This window comes from Rhamphochromis longiceps, linkage group LG7 (assembly GCF_057381845.1).
Source record: "Rhamphochromis longiceps isolate RC_006_pf linkage group LG7, R_longiceps_female_GT1.1, whole genome shotgun sequence".
In the NCBI taxonomy this organism is placed as follows: Eukaryota; Metazoa; Chordata; class Actinopteri; order Cichliformes; family Cichlidae; genus Rhamphochromis; species Rhamphochromis longiceps.
This window is the reverse complement of record NC_140563.1, coordinates 38,704,782-38,724,366: the sequence shown is the minus strand read 5'-3', so window position 1 is coordinate 38,724,366 and position 19,585 is coordinate 38,704,782. Positions and strand designations below refer to the sequence as shown.

Sequence of the window (19,585 nt, the reverse complement as noted above, 5' to 3'; positions counted from 1 at the left end):
GAATACACTGATGCTCGCAGACACGCCAAACCATCCAACTTTCAGCCTGGTGACAAGGTACGGGTTAGGAAGCCGTGGAAGGTAAAGAAAGGCGAGTTAAAGTTTTCCAAACCAAGGACTGTCATGACAAGGAAAGGACCAAACACTTATTTGCTGGATGATGGACGGACCTGGAACGCCTCACACTTATCGGCTCTGTCAGAGCTGAACGCAGGTACTGATTCTGACACAACAATGGACTGTCATAAACCAGGAACTGATCTAGCATCTAACTCTGAGTCTGATAGTAGGCTTAGGCCCACCAGGATGAGGAACCCACCTTGCTGGACCCAAGACTTTGTCATGGGAAAGTGAATGTTACTGAGTAATGTGAAATATGTTAAAAGTGTATTAGGTGACATACATCAGAATGATGAAGTCAGGTTCACATAAGAAGTCCTTGTTCAAAGGGGGAGATGTTGTGTCCACACATACTATTGCATTTGTTCTGTAGATGCATTTACCAGAAGCGCTAGAGGGCGCTAGTGAGTATGTTGTTCTGGTTGTGGTTTTGGAGAAGAAAAAAAGAAAAATAAAGAAAGGAGTCAACTCCGGTAATCCTCTGTTCCTACCTGCGTGTGTGTGTAATACTTGCTGAACTAACACCACACAACACCCATCCAAATAAATCAATTGAGTTGTTCCAATTACTTACATGGCCACAGGCGTAAGAAAGCAGGCACCTAGGCATGCAGACAAAGAGTTGTAAAAAAGTGTGTCGCTCTCAGGAACTCAGTGTATTCCAGAATGGTACCATGATAGGGTGCCACCTGTGCAACAAGTCTAGTCATGAAGTTTTCTTGCTACTAAACATTCCACAATCATCTGTTGTAACCAAGTGGAAGCAGTCCTCATAACTTCGTGTGGCCTTCAGATTAGCTCAAGAAGACTGCACAGAGAGCTTCATGGATTGGGTTTCCATGACCAAGCAGCTACATTCAAGCCTTACATTGCCAAGTGCAATGCAAAGCCTCAGATGTAGTGGTGTAAAACATGGTGCCACTAGACTTAAGAATGGAGATGTGTTTTTATAAATCACACTTCTCTGTCTGGCAATTCAACAGACCAGTCTGGGTTTGGTGGTTGCCAGGACAACAGTACTTGTCTGACTGCATTGTGCCAAGTGAAAAGTGGAGGTGGGATGGTCCCAACTTTCTGGAAACAGTTTCAGGATGGCCCTTTCCTGTTATAACATGACAATTGGAACAGAAAAAGGCCATCCATGTTTTGAAGAATTGTTGGTGTGGTAGACCTTGACACCTCTGCACAGAGTTCTGACGCACAACCTGACAGAATACTTTTGTTGGTCTGACTCACAAATGTGTTTCTGGAAGAATAGTCAAATTCCCATTAACACACTTCTAAACCTTTTGGAAAGCACTCGGAAGCGCTGGAGCTGCTATAGCTGCAAAGGAAGCATGCATTCACATCATATTAAAAATGTGATGTCAGTCAAGTTCATATGCGTATGAAGGCAGACGAGCAAATATTTTTGGCAATATAGTGGATTTGAACCCTTCTGGTCTTCTAGCGATACTTTGCTGGTGGGTCCCACTCATGCCCTGCGAGTGGCAGCAAAGCACCGCTGAGCGTTGGCGCTACAACACAACACAGCAGAAGAAGTGTGAACACTTCAGTAGATTTACGGATGCAGGGAAATGGGGTAAGGGTTGGTTTATTTTCCAAGCGTTTCATCAAAAATGACATAAAAAATCTCCTATTGATCGGTTATACATTTGTTCTTAATTTTAAATCGGGGACGATGCCTGTCATGACGTGCAATCCATCGCTAATCGTGACAGCTGCTGTCCGCCTACACATAGCAGCATCTCTGTCACTACTAGCCACGTAGCGCCTAGCACTGTCTGTGGTGTTATTTTAGCTCGCTTATATTGGGTCTAATTAAGATGTCTTTAATGTTTGTTTGACTTTAATGTCAAGTCAAACAAACATTACGCGGACCGCAAGGAGCTTTGCAGGCAGGGACTTCAGCTGGAGCCGCTAGCCGGTGACAAAAATAACCAGCTAATTAAATTTTCATTCATAGGAGCATCTTCAAGAGAAGCACTGCTGTTGCATCATCAGCTGGTAGTAAAAGACAAAAGCAGGGCGCCTTTTGAGTCTGTCCTACATTTCGCTCAGTTGCATGAGACGCATCAGATCTATTTTTGCATGCCCCCATGGTCCAAAAAATAAAAAATAATCTGGGTGTTGGAAAGCTGTGGATTTTCAGGGAACTCAAACTGTCTTATGTGTGTGAACTTTGTATTTGTTGTTCAGTTCTCCACAGTACTTTATTATGTGTTGTTATTAGGTATTGTTCCTATGTGGAAGGTGCGGGGTGGTTTTTGTTTGCTCTTTTCATATAGGTATGATCTGTAACTGAAATACGTGCACTTACTGGACATTTTATTCGGCGCAGCTTGCTAGTATTGGGTTGTTCCCCCTTTTACCTGGTATGGATTTAAGCAGGTGCTGGAAAGATTCCTCCGAGATTTCCTTTAGCGCATAGGTGTCAAACTCTGGTCCGCGGGCCAAATTTGGCCCGCAGCCTAATTACATTTGGCCCGCGAAGCCATACCATATTATTATTAGAGCTGGCCTACTGGTATTATACAGCTAATATATATATTGTTTAGTATTAAGCTTTGCTTGTTCCATATTCAGTTTTTCAGCAAAACTTGTTTGAGTCCATAAGAAAAGATTCATTCTCATATCTGGAGGAAGATTTTTTTTTTCCAATAAATATTAATGTTAGCCCACAACCTTGTTCCAGTTTTGAATTTTGGCCCACTGTGTATTTGAGTTTGACACCCCTGCTTTAGGGTGTGAGTCACATCCTAAAGGTGCTCTGTTGGACTGAGATCTGGCGACTGTGGAGGTCACTTGAGTACAGTTTAAGAAACCAGGTTGATGATCTGAGCTTGGTAACGTTGCATCTTATCCTGCCAGCCAACAAAAAGGGACAGACATGGTCAGAAACAATATAGGTATGAAAATTTAAATAAATAAATAATAATATATATAATATAATTCTGTTGGCCCTGCGACAGACTGGCGACCTGTCCAGGGTGTACCCCGCCTCTCGCCCTATGACAGCTGGGATAGGCTCCAGCGCCCCCCGCGACCCTGAAAAGGATAAGCGGAAGCGAATGGATGGGATGGATGGATAAATAATAATAACATTGAAGTTTGTTAAATGAGCCCATAGTTTCATTTATCAGACACACATTTTTCAGGTGTTTTTTTTTTCTGCTTTTCATACATGAATTAATTTAAAATTAATTATCCTTTATTTTATGCCTTTATATTCAATTTTTCATCTGTCCAGTTTCATATGCACTGATTCATGTCAAATGAATATATTTCACCTTTAAAAGGCAATGTTGTCCACATTTGGAGACAGGATGGGGGTGGCGGTAGTGGGAATTTTACAGTTGGATTGTTTTAATTGTTATTTTATTATCAAGAACTCATTGGTTATGTTTTGTCTATAAAAATTCCCCAGTTAGGTTTGAGTTGCAATACAGTGGAAGCTGCTTTTAGAAAGCCCTCAGGACAGCTGACATGTGTCCTCTAAAGAATCTAAATAAGACACAAAATATGCTTCCTGTTAAAATACATCAGTGTCAAAGTCTGTCACCAAAAATAAGTAAATAAAATAAAATTTGTGTCCATGAACATGCATTAGAGTGTATGTGTGTGTGTGTGATTGCTTCACATTTGCTCAGATAAGCAGTGAATGATGAACCTTTTATTTCCTTTATTCCAGTTTGCCTGAATCTTGCTGACCTTTAATGCTGACTGGCCCCTCCAGCCATCTAACAACATGCAAGGATTCTACTCCAAGCTCGACTCCTCCCCTTCTTCGTCCCCCTTGTTGGGACCTGGCCTCAGGGGAGATGGTGCTCCCGTACCTCTCAGCCTGGCTCTGGAGACGGAGAGAGCTCAGGCCCTCCTGCAGACTTTCAGTTCCGCCTCCCTGCTGGCGTCGGCAGGACTCGGGATGTTCTGTGTGGTGGCAGACCACGTCCTACAGCTGTCTGTCATACAGCAACACTTGTGGCTGCGTGCTGTCTTGGACAACGCCACGCACGGATTGGTGGGGCTGTGGTCATGGGCGGTTGTTATTGGACTGAGGAAAAAGAGCGATTTATATGAGGTGTTACTCGCAGGGCTCCTGGCATCAATCATAGACCTGGACCACTTCTATATGGCTGGATCCTTATCACTCAAGGTAAGACTTTCGCCATAGAGGGTTAATCTGAATGCTTAATAAGCTTACAAATGATAGGGTACAAAGTATTCCCTAAGTCCTTCACCTTTCTCTTGGAGAGCTAATTATTTAGTGATTAAGTCTTAAATGCACCCATACATGTGCCATTATAGTAGATTACAGGACACAATGTTCATTATAACCTTCCCACTGAGAGAAAACACTGAAACAACCCATGCAGAAAATTTTAATTTCACAGACTTGTTTTTATTTTTAAGCCTCATGAGTTGCTATTTATCAGGGATTGTAGGTGTTTGTGTTTGGCAGCAGCCATGTTTTTCTTGTAAATGTGTTCAGTTTCTTTGTCAGATAATCCACGGGGATGCTAAATCAAACGAGCGAGCCAGGAGAACCAATGCTGGAGTGCAAATGGTTTCTACTCCAAATGGCCACTGAATATTAATAAGTTTGGATCCTTATGAAAAAGATTTTTTGGGGGGTATTTTGCCTTTGTTACATAACAACAGTTAGACACAGAAGAAATGATGGGAAAGTAAGTGGCATGCAGTAACAGGCCTGGGGCAGAATTCAATCTGGGCTTTTCTGATATGGATTTTATGCCGGGAACATAGCACAATCCACAGGGTGAGCTATGGTGACGCACCAAGAAAAATACTACTTCATTTTATATGTATGTTAAAAAATGACTGTCATCCATTACATCATTGAAATATTGACTATTCTTTTGGTCTTTCAGCCCAACAGTGTAGCAATGTATCAAAAATTTAAATTGTATCTTTAGACACTTTCACTGGCAGAAACACAGCATTGGTTCTCATTTCTTTAGTTGAATCTACAAAAACATGTTAGTAACTTCTTTCATTGTGTTACTGATAGAGAACACACACACAGACAGTAGATAACAGTTTAATTGACAGGCATAAAACTGTATGTCAGCACCAACAAAGTGATTCTCAAAGAGCAATTAGCTAAACACTTGGTATATCTTAGCATGGTGTGCAGTGTGAAAAAACTGAACAGCTTCTATAAGTCATATAAATCCAAAAAGTTCCAGCAAAGATCTAAGAGACGCATCTGACCTGTCAGTTGATCCATCTACATATACATATGCATACATACATTTAGAGTAGGGCTGCCACGATTTGTCGACTAGTCACGATTACGTCGACTATCAAAATCGTCGACGACTGATTTAATAGTCGACGTGTCGTTTGAAGCTTTGTAAGATCGCAAAAGACGCAGGAATAATAGCAGGATTTAAGAGTGTAATAATGGACTGAAACAGAAGATAGCAGCACAGCATGTACAAGGATGCCAGCTGCCGTTAAACCCCGAAGAAGAAGAAGCAGCTGTGTCCCAGAATTCATAGCGCGGCCCAGCTTAGTTTCCAACAATGGCGGTAGCTAGTTAGTTTTAATATTACTCTTATTATTCTTTCTGGGTCACAAAATAAACGTTTAACATATTTTCAGGCGAGAATGTAGCTGTGTAAACCTCAAATGTCTGCTCAGTTTATCAGGACACCACATATTTTCAAAAGCGCTCCGACGTTTTCGGAGACGTCTGTTACCCACTAGCTCGATAGCTAGCCGGGGGCTAGGTCACTAGCGCCGTGAGAACACCGGACTCCCGGCAAATTGTTTTCAAACCCACCGCCGTCTTTCGCGACTCAGGTTAAATATATATGAGTCACTTAGATAACTTAAAAATGTTGTTGTTTGGCTTTTTTTTTTTTTTTTGTATTTTATTTGTTCCTGAGTAAATCGGTTTGGCTGAGATTAAAGTTATAGTTTTTACACAGCTGAATAAACGTCAAGCAGACAGCTGATTATCAGAAGTGTGAGATGCTGGAGAATATACTCCGGTGTCCTGTTATATTTTAGATAGCAAGGAGTTTATTAAACTTTACCGAAACAATCTGCAAATTTCATTAAAATTGAATAAACTATCATCTTGTCTTTATTTTTAGTTAGCACCTTAAAAGCTTAAAGCTGTAAGCTAATGATAGTTATATAAGAGCAGATGCTGCTGGTGCAATAAGCTGTAGTTTTATGTCCAGTGATGGTTGCTGCATTTTATTTTTGAAGGACTTTTTGTTTATTTTGGATGATGATGATGATCTGATTAGTCGACTAATCGCATAAATAATCGGTGACTAGTCGACTATCAAAATAATTGTTTGTGGCAGCCCTAATTTAGAGATGTACCTCATTAGGGCTGCCACAAACGATTATTTTGATAATGACTAGTCACCGATTATTTTTGCGATTAGTCGACTAATCAGATCATGCATGCATCTGCTCTTATATAACTATCATTAGCTTACAGCTTTAAGTGTTTAAGGTATGTGCTAACTAAAAATAAAGACAAGATGATAGTTTATTAAATTTTAATTAAATTTCCAGATTGTTTCGGTGAAGTTTAATAAACTCCTTGCTATCTAAAATATAACAGGACACCGGAGTATATTCTCGAGCGTCTCACACTTCTGATAATCAGCTGTCTGCTTGACGTTTATTCAGCTGTGTAAAAACTATAACTTTAATCTCAGCCAAACCGATTTACTCAGGAACAAATAAAATACTAAAAAAAGCCAAACAATAACATTTTTAAGTTATCTAAGTGACTTATATATCATGTTTAACCTGAGTAGCGAAAGACGGCGGTGGGTTTGAAAACGATTTGCCAGGAGTCCGGTGTTCTCGTCGGCTCTAGTTAGCCTTGCCCCCGGCTAGCTATCGAGCTAGTGGGTAACAGACGTCTCCGAAAATGTAGGAGCGCTTTTGAAAATATGTGGTGTCCTGATAAACTGAGCAGATATTTGAGGTTTACACAGCTACATTCTCACCTGAAAATATGTTAAACGTTTATTTTGTGACCCAGAAAGAATAATAAGAGTAATATTAAAACTAACTAGCTGCCGCCATTGTTGGAAACTGAGCTGGGCTGCGCTATGAATTCTGGGACACAGCTTCTTCTTCTTCGGGGTTTAACGGCAGCTGGCATCCTTGTACATGCAGTGCTGCCATCTTCTGTTTCAGTCCGTTATTACACTCTTAAATCCTGCTATTATTCCTGCGTCTTTTGTGATCTTACAAAGCTTCAAACGACGCGTCGACTATTAAATCAGTCGTCGACGATTTTGATAGTCGATGTAATCGTGACTAGTCGACTAATCGTGGCAGCCCTATACCTCATACGTGTGTGTGTGTGTGTGTGTGTGTGTGTGTGTGTGTGTGTGTGTGTGTGTGTGTGTGTGTGTGTGTGTGTGTGTGCTGGAGCATGACTCATGACAGGATCTCCACAGTACAGAACACTGTTGACATGGATTGACATGTTTCCAAAGGATATATGTGGTGCTAACGCTGTCTCTCACTGCTCTTCCAGGCTGCTGTCTCACTCCCTCAGCGTCCACCGCTGCACTGTTCCTCTCTCATTCCCATCATCTGTCTCACTCTCCGCTTCCTCATGTGGCTCGGGCGCCTCAAAGACGCTTGGTGCTCCTTGCCATGGATGCTTTTCATTTCCATGGTGACACACCACGTCCGGGATGCAGTGCGCCACGGCCTGTGGGTGTGCCCATTCGGCAACACGGCGCCGATCCCATACTGGTTATACGTCAGCACCACGGCGACGCTCCCTCACCTGTGTTCAGTGCTCATGTACCTGACGGGAACCAGAGATGTGATATTCACTAAACACGGGGTGGCCATCGATGTTTAAGGCATCACCAACTTTGGATCACCTTTGGATAAAAATGTTCTTAGTTATTTAAAATAATTATCAAATACCTTTAAATTCTGAAGAACACGTATATATGGCTATGAAGACATTTTTCAGTTCATTTGACATAAATAATGAAAACTTTTTGTTTTCTTTTCTCACAAAGAATGAGAAAGCTCATTATATTATAAGGAAAGCAGTAAACGTTTGACTTTTCATTGGTGGAGATGGCTGTAAAATACTAAATTAGCTTTTTGAAATGGGAACATCCCAATATAAGTGCCAATCACTGTTTTTGTTTGTTTGTTTGTTTTCCTTTTCATGGCATGGATTTGTATCAGAATCCTCTTCAATAACCTGGGGACTAAATGTAAAGATGTGAACCCTCTTTTTACTCATATCTTTTTTACCAGGGCTTGCCCAACTTTTTGCTCACCTACACAACACCTCACAGACTTAAACCCCGATGGAGGTTCATCACTTTTACTGTCACTATCCAGCCTCATTCAAAGGGCGCTGAAGGAAACGTCAACCAAAGGCAAAATCAATTCCAGGCTCTGCGAGACGTCTTTCAGTTTCACTCTTAGTGCACCTCAAAACTGTTTTTCTTTATAGTACGTTAAAAATCTGCCCACATACGGTTCTTTATTTCCCATGTCTATTACCAGCAGCTAAACAAAATGTCCTCTTTGGCTGTTAATGCTTGTAATATCCAGCATGTCAACATACTGCAACTTTCATTTTCCTGCCTGGAGAAGCCTTAATGTGCACTCAGTCATAACTTTTCCTGTAATGGTCAGTTTTTAGAAATCAGTTTGTAGGGTAAGTTGAGCCAGCCACAGAAATGGATAACATCAAGTCTCCTTATTCCAAAGGTGAAACCTTGCCAACAGTGAGTTATATGTGGCTCAGAGGCTTCTTTACTGTGCACATCAATCATCACAGGAAGGGAATGAATCCCCTTTTAAGACATGCTGTAGTAAAGATGCTCAGTTAGGTTTTGGCTTCCTGCTGTTATGTATTTCTTTGACGGCTTCAAGCTCGGCCCTCGTCGTTTGAGCAAAAACTGTGACGGACGAGTAAAGTCGGTGTGATTCGGTGTCCTGACACAGCATGGAGTGAAACTTGAAAAAAAGTTGAGTTTAGATTTAGATCATCAAAATGGAAGAAAGGGGACATGCTGTGTTAATCATCTGTGCGTGGTTCCAGCATTTTTCCTCCCATAATGCTGCCATATTTATATGGCTAACAGTGTGAGGTACAGTCTGTATCAGGGGTGTCCAACTCCAGGTCTCAAGGGCCGGTGTCCTGCAGGTTTTAGATATCACCCTGGGTCAACACACCTGACTCAAATGATTAGTTCATTACCAGGCGTCTGGAGAACTCCAAGACATGTTGAGGAGGTAATTTAGCCATTTAAATCAGCTGTGTTGGATTAAGGACATCTAAATCCTGCAGGACACTGACACTTGAGGCCTGGAGTTGGACACCCCTGGACTATATGCTGAAATTTAGCTTTTCAGCGGTGAAAACGGGGTTTGCAGGACTGTTTGTTTTCACTCATTATAATCACTTTGCTGCATTATCAGCAGCAAAGATATACCACATATAGAGTTTTTGTCATTACACTGTTTTTAGATGTAGACCAAATAACATAAACACTCATTAACAGTATTATACACTGGTTTAAATGATGCTTAGTAATGTTGTATTATAGTGGGTTTAGAAATGGGTATTTGAATATAAGCAACATGCTTTCAGTATAAGAGAAGGTGGACTTGAATTGTCTGTTTCCAGATGGAAAACAGGGATACATTTTTGTAAAGCTGGTGCTTGGTGATTAAGGTTGTAGTTGTGCCTGTTGTCCACTAGGTGGCTACTGTAGTTTCACTTTTGATGATCTTTATTTATTTATTTATTTATTTCCATTAGTAAGTGGAGGTAAGTCAGGAATATTTAGTTGTGATTGTGAAATAAAATAATGGATGAGGGGGAGAAAGTTTGAAAAGTGCTCATTGTTTGGGGGAAGAAAAACAAACAAACTTGCTGGTACATAATAGTTTGAAGTGCTCTTTATTTGATTTATTACAGGCTTGTCTGTTTTGTTGCTACTTTCTTGGAAGGGTCACAGAACGGATCGGAAACAACTGAGTAACAGAAGCGTTGAGTAACACTGGAGTTTTAAATAAAACAAAACCAACATAGAAGACAAAGGCATTGTAAAGCTTTGCTTATGACTACCAGGATGCGGAAAAACAGCTTTAACAGTGGCAAACAGAGCACCGGCCTCCACTTTACACTTATTTAACTTGAAGTTTAGTGCTTATGGAAGGAATTTACACGCTGGCTGTTGTCCCACTTTAACTGCCAGTGTCATTTTCTCTTTTATGTTTACCATATGACTTTAAGTGTTGGAATTTGCACTATTTAAGTTTTGTGCTTTAAAATAATGTTTTGTATTTTTGGACAAATATGTTTTTGGTTAATAGTAAAGTATATAGTAACAAGATAGTTTTAATGTAGTGTTATTTTATCTCAATAAAATGTATCCTGTGTATATTTGCTGTGTTTTTGTATAATGACTTGCATCTTTCTGAAGTTCTCTAAGGGCTCTGAAAGTTTTTCGTCACGGGGTAAGGTCTGGTTATTTGCTCAAAAATAAAGAAATGAGGGGGGTGGGCATACTTTTAGCTGTTCCCCTGTTTTCCACGGGATTGCAGAGGATCCACGTGTTTGATTTGGCACTGATTTAACATCCTGATACAATCCTATTTTTCTGGGCTTTCGTCCAGCAGTAGGAGTACACTAGCTCAGGCCTCCTCCGAGATCTTTTTGTGTGAAAGGCAAATGTGCAAACTGCCAGTCTTAACCTTTCACCACCAGGAGGCAGCATTTTACCAGAAAAGTTTTAGTGAAGTGTCAAAAAAAACCCAGATAAATGCAGCCTTTGGTCTAATAAGACTTTGGTTCAGTGGTGAGTACTGTCACCTTAGAGCAAGGAGATTCTGGGTTCAAACCTCACAAAGGAAGTTATCTGTGAAGGATTGTTGACTTTTTCAGGCCCTGCTCCAGCATAAGTTACTGTAGTGACAAACCCTGATAAGAAACGAACCACCTTCATAGTCCTAAAAAGCCAAGGTTAACCCTGACATTACCGGAGACAAAATCCTGCTTCACAGTGCATGCCTGGTGGGATAAATGTTCTAAGATCCCTCGTTAAGCACAGTTGAGTGCACAGCTATGAAACACTAAGCATATACAGTAATTGTCTGGTCTGAGATACATTAACCAAAAGGCTTACTTGGCAAAGCTCACTGTTGGTAACATAAGACAGTTACCTCCATTTATAAACTAACGATGGCAAACACGAGCAATAACAGCTTTTATCTTTCTAAGTGGTATTGTCTTAAACTGACCTATAGGGTCAGTACAAAGCCCTTGTGCCAATGTGCTAATACAATACTGTGTGTATTCCACTCACAGTACGTTTATACTTGCTCCAACTGATTTACACTGCTCAAACAGAAGCGCAGATTGGAAAATGAATCTGTGCATTTTTTTCCTTTTATCACCAAGATTATAGCTCTTTATTTGGCTGAGAGTGTCACGCCCGACTGCACCAAGTACACTATGAGATTTAAATATCAAAGGTTTCTGAGCTATAATGTACGGCTGTTATGATAGGCATAAACAGAAGCACTGAGAGCCACAATGAAGACTTGTCTTATTTGCACCACAAACGTTGCCTTTTATGTTATATTTCCTTACATGGTGTAGAGATATTCATCACCCTTCTTTGACTTTATTAGTAGCACTACCTGGTGCCACCAACTTTGTCTGTCTACGACAAAGTATCTTTGCGCTAAACCCCCCTGCACCACAAATAAGACTGTTGTCAAAGTGTGATGAGAATATCGGGGTTATTTCCTTCTAATTATTCATCTTAAAATTCCTTGTCACGAAGACAAGAAAAGGTAGCTTAAGCATTTAGACGTCAGAAACTGCCTCAAAGAGAAAAGGCCTTAAGGGGAAATTCTTTCAGCTTTTACACAACGCAAAGAACCAAACAATAACAGACATCTTTTTTTTTGAGTAACTCTAGACAATTGGATTTTTTTTCCATCAAACAACCAAAGAATAAACTGTGATACACAAGGAAGTAGATAAACTTTATAAAACAAATGCGCAGCTGTACTGAAAAGATAATGGAAACTACGGACAAAAGGTTAGTGAACCATAACATTGAATTTTCCTGGGAAACAAAAGAGAAAAAAAAGGAATAGAAGTGTGATAAAATAGTTTTTTTTTATTTCACAGACACCAGGACAGGAAGGAAGAAAAAAAAAAACAGCTTATGGTGATATTTGTTGAACACGAGGAAACAAAAATGACTATGTACATCTGAGAATGGATGCCTGAGTTTCATCGGAGTTGCGAGAACTAAAAGTCAACAGGCTCCTCTAACTGTCACATATCGCAGAGGAACAGACTGTAAATGAAGTTTGTCCACACAGAAAAAAACAAAAAAATAACAAAAACACCAAGAAAGACAGAAAGAACTCCATAGGCATACACTTACAGAAAACATGTCACATTGAACCCTTAAAAACAAAATAGACAGGGTGAACAACAGTCACTGATATAACAATAATAATGATAATAATAGTAATAGTAAAAACACATCTTATTTATAGGCGCCTTTTAAAATATATGGCACTGTGCCCGGAAACTTGAATCTGATGGATGGTTTATACAATTTATCAAAGTTTACTTTGAATATTTATCATAAAAATATCTTTAAAACAGGTATTTCACTTTTACATTACTGTGTAGATTGGAAAAATATTAACTTTATTACCTGTAAATCCAGTAATTATGGCAAAGTGGCTTCTATGTTATATTTACCATCTTTTTTAAATTCCTAATTTGGCCTTATAAAACTGAATATTTAGTATAAAAGTGACACAGAGAGCAGGTAGTGGGTTCACTCTTGATTAAAGTTTTTTTTGACTGGACCTTGGAAGGACAAGACAAGCATAAGAAAAAGAATCTACTATACAAAGATTCAGCTACAAAGATTGTTTTAAATGACAAAAAGATGACATTCATTGCACCAATAGTAATATTTAAAACAAAAACAAAAAACAGAAGAAATTAAAATCAAATTTGTGTGCACATTCTAGTACAAAAGCTCCGAATGCATCCTTTTATATCTCACATCCATCAGAGCCCCGAGTTTACTGGAACACAATTTAAAAAGGAAGTAAAGGGCGGGTTCTCAAATTGACTCTGTGAATAATTTTTTAAATATTTCACTGTCTTTGTGAATGTTGCCACAAGAATGGAGGAAGGAGAGTGTCAGTGAAAAGAAAACATCCATTTGTGGTTCTATTTAAAAAAAAAAAAAAAAAGGAATTAAACATTGGATAAGGACTAACTCAGTAAACACGTTGTCCATACAGTAATCGTACAGTAACACAGCTTCATATAACTGGGGGGAAAAACACACACACACAATGCTGGGAAGACTCACAAGAAATGGCTTAGCTCAGGCTATTAATACTATTGAAGTCTCCCTTCATTGACACTGTATTCACTTCCAATTCGTCCAATGAGTTTTAGTATTGACCTAGAGTGATTGACAGGGAGCATGTAATGCATTTACCTATGTAATATTGGTGTAGAATGACAGATTTATTAAAAAGAAATGTCCTTAACACAAGACTGAGCTAAACCATGTCTGTCAATCTACCCCAAAGATTATGTTTTTTCCTTACATATAAACACCACATATAACATAGGTATGCATTTTTTAAAAGTTTGATATACAATAATATACAAAAAAGCTTCAACTGGATCCATGCATAATATGTGGAGCTAGCTTGAGAGACAATACAGTTGCCAAACTGGGAAAAACAAAAAAAAGTTGGACTTGGATGCACCTTGTGTTTCTGAAATGACAGCCAGCAAAAGAAACTACACAGCCTTAGATGAGCAGAATGTAACAACCAAACCAGCAGAAAGAAAGAAAGAAAAATTGCTTCTCAAGCAGAAGAGCCTCTCGGTTCCATCTGTGGTGCAAAGCTAGCAGGACACAAGGTTTATAGGCACAGGTGTGAAAAGCAGGACTAAAGCAGACAAGCTGTATCGGAGGTATTTTTAAGTGTTGGCCACCCAGAAATCGAGTGTTTTCCGTGAGGCGATGGGTTTTGAGACAGATGTACAGTGAGCGAGGGTTACTCTTGTCAGTTTATTGCGTGCGTGCTCATCTCCACCACCGCCCAGCATGCACTGATCTACCTCATAAACTCAAAGGTTAATTGAACAGCTGATGCAGGTGGTTCTTGTACAATCTCTGCAGTTGATGGCAACTATTCGATCTGTGCCAATGCCCCGCTGTTTATTTCCTCTCCCCAAATGTCCCCTAAAAAACAAACAAAAACCCCAAGAAAAATCAGCATCCTAAAACCATCGTTTACATTCATTTTAGTAACTGCAGTGAAAGCCTAGTGCTGCGTACCCCTTTCGATGTTAGTTACTATGGTGAACAAGACCGTAGTAACCACCCAGAATGCACCTCTCTCGTGTATGGACAGATATGAGGCGTGCGAGTACACACATTGTTCCTAATGATATCAAATGCAGCACTTTCTGCATCACTTTCCATGTTTCGTGTTACAATAAAGCAAGCTACTTTGTAGCACTTTTTGCTTTTGTCCCCTCAAAGGCCCTTTGAGGGCCCCTTTTGATCTAAACCTTTGCCCTCATTTCATTAGTAACATCACTCCAATCTTGTAATTTATTAAAAAAATAAAAATAAAATAAAAAACATGATAAGGAAACTTTTTTTAACGGCCTCATTATGTCATATTTTGTCTTTAAAAGGCTGACTACACCAGTCAGTTTATGACAACAATTTTCATCTATTCCAATTAAATTTTAAGTTCCAGCTCTTCAGATTTACTACTTTCCTCTTTTTCTTATGATTTCATGGTTTGACTTAATAATGAATCTGAACAAAACATACTCCCATTTTTTTTTAACACAATGACCCTGGGGTTATTATTATTGGCATTATCGGCATTGACAAAACAGCTGAATATGTATGCTCTAATATTCTCTAGATGACTAAGAATCCATGTATTTTCATAATGCTGGTGATCTGTGAAAGGCCAGTATCTTTCCCTCTTTCTTTTATGCGAGTCTTTCATTCGCACACATTTAGAAACAGTGAATGGATGGACAGAAAGAACTACAATAAAAGAAAAAAAACCTTTACTTAATATGCCAGACAACATAACAGGGATATCATGCAACATAAAATCACTTGTCATAAATGAAACAAAGTCTATTAAACCCCGGACCTCATTCTCTATGTCCATATTCTCCCTCATGCCAGCAGCAGGTGACAGGTTGCTCCCTGCCTCCCACCTGAGCCCATAATGCCCGTCATTGCTTCTTTGGCATCAGACACGCACAGAAATTAGCAGAAGTGTTGCTTCCTTCACAGCATTGAGTCGGTCAATCAGTCGAGGTGAGAATGAACACACGCTATATGTGTTACCTCTCACAGTGATTGAGAGTGTGAGGAGTTCTGGGTGACGAGTTGTTCCAGAAACAATGTTCCCCTTTGCTCCTGTTTGGCAGCTGCACTTGTTTTTCCTTATTTGTTGCTTAAAAGTTTAAAAAAAATGTTTGGGGAGACTTGACAGAGCACTGGTTATGAGTGAACTCATATGTCCCTGTGCAGTGTTGCTCCTACAGTCGTGTGTAGTAGTGAGCATTGCTGAAGTGAAGAGGACTGTCCCTATACCCATGGATGGCAGGTAGGAGTCTCATGTTGCATTATGGGTAGTGCACTTGTAGTCACTGAATATGTCCAAGGAAATCTTTCAAAAAAACTGTCCATCAGTCAGCCGATATAAACTGGTAATGACCTTACTTTGTCAAGCTCTTTACATGAGTTAGTTCCTGCTGCCTTGGATTCTGGATGGACTCTTGAATGACGCTCTGTGGTTAATATAGCCAAATATGGACGGTCAGCATGTTAACAGCGGGGAATGGTACAGGCTGACACACTGGTGAAACCCCAGAAGGGGCTGATGGGTTGAAGATGTTTCAAATTAACCTGAGATGAGAGGAGAAAAAGCTGATGAAAAATGAAGATGGGAAGGGAGCACGTGAAGGAGAGCAGAGTAGAGGGAAGCAGGAGGGAAAAAGGTTTTACAAAAGCACAGATTTAAATAGCAGAGTTAGATGACATACTTAGAGGGTTATAATCTGTGTGTGTGTGTGTGTGTGTGTGTGTGTGTGTGTGTGTGTGTGTGTGTGTGTGTGTGTGTGTGTGTGTGTTAGCCTTATAATCACAAGTTGGCTAGCTATCTGAAGGGTTGTCTGAATGTTGTTTATAGCATTCTTTTGAACCATTTTGGTTCTTCTTTAGGCAGTGGCTCACTAGCTTAGTGCTCTTTTGAGGGCATTTTGCTGTACTTATACAAATTTGAAAGAAGTGACATTTAATTAGGAGTTTAATTATCTCCTTGCCACAGAATCTGTTCACCATTGAAATGTCTGAAACTGTCAAAACTCCCAAATGTGCTCATCTAAACACAAAAACAGACAGGTATGTTCACATATGCAGCATAGTTTATGTAAGGGGGGGAATAAAAATGGCAAAAAGCCTCTAAAAAATAGTAACAGTTTCTTACATTAGATTGGGATGGACTTCATCTTGACCATAGAGGTGAGCTCTTGTTTGGTGGCATGATCACGTCGCCTCTGTCTCATCCTGGATATACAAAATGAAACATCAACACTGACTGACAAAAACTTTAAGAATGCCAGGCTATCCAAAAAAAAAAAAAAAAAGAAAAAGAAAAAAAATGTTACTCAAACTAAAACAGAGACACAGACCACACAGTCATGGACTGTGGATGTGGGATATGCCTGTGTGTGTATTTTTCTTACCACACAACAAAGATGAGGGAAAAGATGGTGGTGAGGATGACCACTGAGAACAAAACCAGGAGAATCACCAGACCTAAATTACCTTCATCCCCGTGTTTAGAACCTGGGTGGGAAGAGAAGAGGAGCAGAGGAGAAGGGAGGTTCAGCAAAACAAGCAGGGTGGGAGGTACAGAGAAGGACAGATGACAGAATTCACACAGGACATTGCAGAGAGACGAACGCACACATGATGGAATAAGCAGATGTAAAAGTGCAGTGAAATAAATACAATAAAAGTCCAAATTGGCATAACATGGGGAGAAAAAAAAAAGAAGTTTACACATCTATGTGAGACAAAAATGGAAAGAAAAAAAGCTGTGTGTGTTCCTGGATTTAATTACTCCCTGGTGAGAAGCTAATTTGAAATCTGCCATTATGGCTTTTCATCCAAACATGCATTTATTATACTGAGAGGAGTAAACAACTCGCTTTCACATACACAAATGAGAGAAAACATCAACCCGAACTGTAAAAGTACCAACACATCCAAAAACGAAAAAGCAAAAGTGCATATTACTGACAGCATTAAAAGGTGATTTATGAGCACATCTGCAAACGACAGTGCTTTCTCTCACACGCTGACACAAATAGAAGAAGACATCTGCTTCACAGGACACCAGTTTAAATAATCCAACAGCACCAGTCACAGGCTTTTAGCCTGTCCTCCACTGCCAAACCTGTAGTTGTCTCCTTGTATATACTGCGTGTGGGTGGGTGTATACTTGTTGTGCGTATCCTGGATGTGTATATTTTAGACGGCATGCTTGCAGCTGCAGGCTGCTTTTAACTCTGTTTTTTTCCCATGTATACCTGAGCTTGCCATGTACTTTGCTTTCATCCAGTGTGCACACAGCATCGTAGAAAACATGACAACCCACAGGTGCCAATTACTGCAATTATATGTAATTTGGTGATGAAGCCAGGCACAAGCTACTTGCACTGTTCTATCAAGTAACAAGTAATAACCATAATAAATGCCTTCCTAGAGATTGCTGCTGCATCAATGCCCGATGAGCCTTCTCAATGCCACCAAAACACAAGGTAAAAACATCTCGTCTTGCGCTTATTAGGCTATGATTCGCATAGTTCAGTGGTTTTCAATCATTTTCATCTAATATATGCTCAAAAAAGGGCCAATAGATACACTGAAGGACACCTACATCATTAAAAAAACATATTTCTCTTTTTTCCCCTCTATCTCAGTAACTGTTCATCTGATCCACTTCAAACTTGTTGGGCATGTTACTGGAAACTGGAGTAAGTGCAGTATCAAGTGCACTTAAAAATCACTTGGACAAGAGGTGCTCATATTTTGGCTAAAAATTGTTCTCTGATAGTAGTATTTCCTCCACAGTGACTGCTGTCTACCCCATGCTATGTGTGAGGGGGAGGAGGAGGACCACACATACACACAAGGGAAATGTATAATTGGCTGTCTTTGTGATGACATCGCAGACATTAACGCATCCCCAAGCCTCTTACCCTTAAGTTTGACAACCACAACTAAGTGCCAGACTACTCTCCGAACCTAACCCGGAGTCTGGGACTCTCGAGTTAAAAATGTCTTATGTTTTGTAAAACTTTTACAAAACATAAGGTCAGGCCATCCACTCTAATTCAAGGGGCTATTGGGTCAAAGAACCAGAAAGACCTTTCTAAGTGCTATAGGAAAGCAAAATGCATATATAAACATAATTTTCATTCTACTGCTATGTGTTTAATTCCTCTAATAACTGTAAATAATGCCTCAGCTTCTCAGCTGTTGAAGATAACTGAGTAAAATCTAGACAGAGGGAGAGCGGAAAAAAACAATCTGCTAAAAACATGCTAATAAATGAAAATCATTTATGGTTAAAATTACTTAGTAATGAAACGGTAATAGCAACTGTTACAGAGCAGGTCTAATATTAGTAGTGCTAAAAGGGGTTGTGGTAATTGTGGTAGCAACCTAGGTGGTGTAGTACTAATCTAGTGACATTAGCTGCACTCTAGTTGACCCCCAACATAGCTGATTGTAATAACAGTTTTCATTTGGTGTCTTACCCCGTGACTTTGGAGTGGAGGCTTCAGGCTTTGATTTGGTTGGGAGAGTAAAGATGTCCTCTGGCTCCACATCAGGCTCAGGGGTGGTATAGTCTGTAAGGCAAACACAGGCCCAGAGTAAGTTTTTTACTTCAGTCAGTAGACAGGAATAGTACAAAGCCTTTAATAAAAGTTCTAATACTACTCTTAACTGAATGTGATTCAACTTTAAGTGTATTTAAAGATAATTATTTGATCGTGTTACCTTTTAATCAAATCTATATAATGCCTTAATTTATTGATCGCTTTTTGCATCGTAAATTTACTCTCAAAATAAAATGACTGATACGGACTACTTTAATTTTTCCTCCTACCTTCCCAGGGCCTGCCGAGTAGCAGAGGAGACCATTCACTCCACTGGCTCTCCGCGTTAATTTCATCACGGGTTTGGACCTGAACCTGGTGAAGGTGGCCTGCCAGAGCGTCCCATATTACAATTGAATTATCCAAAGAGTAAATCTGGTTAAAAAGAGAGAGAAACATGTCAGGGAAGGAGCA

General features: G+C 39.8%; 2 protein-coding genes across 3 annotated transcripts in view; one reads left to right on the top strand and one right to left on the bottom strand.

Annotated features, from left to right (window-relative positions):
- Nucleotides 1-1,652: 1,652 nt before the first annotated feature.
- Nucleotides 1,653-10,564, top strand: tmem267 (transmembrane protein 267). The gene is made up of 3 exons (XM_085413601.1): nucleotides 1,653-1,702; nucleotides 3,812-4,276; nucleotides 7,664-10,564. Exons 2-3 carry the CDS (start codon nucleotides 3,869-3,871, stop codon nucleotides 7,997-7,999), a joined length of 744 nt encoding a protein of 247 aa, XP_085269727.1. The 5' UTR covers nucleotides 1,653-1,702; nucleotides 3,812-3,868; the 3' UTR covers nucleotides 8,000-10,564.
- A 2,831-nt stretch (nucleotides 10,565-13,395) lies between these two features.
- Nucleotides 13,396-19,585, bottom strand: part of il11ra (interleukin 11 receptor subunit alpha) — a 51,803-nt gene continuing 45,613 nt past the window's right edge. The window contains exons 8-12 of one of the 2 annotated variants that reach the window (XM_085413594.1): nucleotides 19,402-19,546; nucleotides 19,049-19,141; nucleotides 16,967-17,069; nucleotides 16,708-16,787; nucleotides 13,396-16,148 (exon numbers count right to left, since the gene is read on the bottom strand). In XM_085413594.1, coding sequence (XP_085269720.1) covers nucleotides 16,709-16,787; nucleotides 16,967-17,069; nucleotides 19,049-19,141; nucleotides 19,402-19,546 — 420 coding nt within the window. In that variant the 3' untranslated portion in view covers nucleotides 13,396-16,148; nucleotide 16,708. The remainder of the gene's footprint in view (nucleotides 16,149-16,707; nucleotides 16,788-16,966; nucleotides 17,070-19,048; nucleotides 19,142-19,401; nucleotides 19,547-19,585) is intronic. The other variant, XM_085413593.1, reaches the window with a different exon arrangement.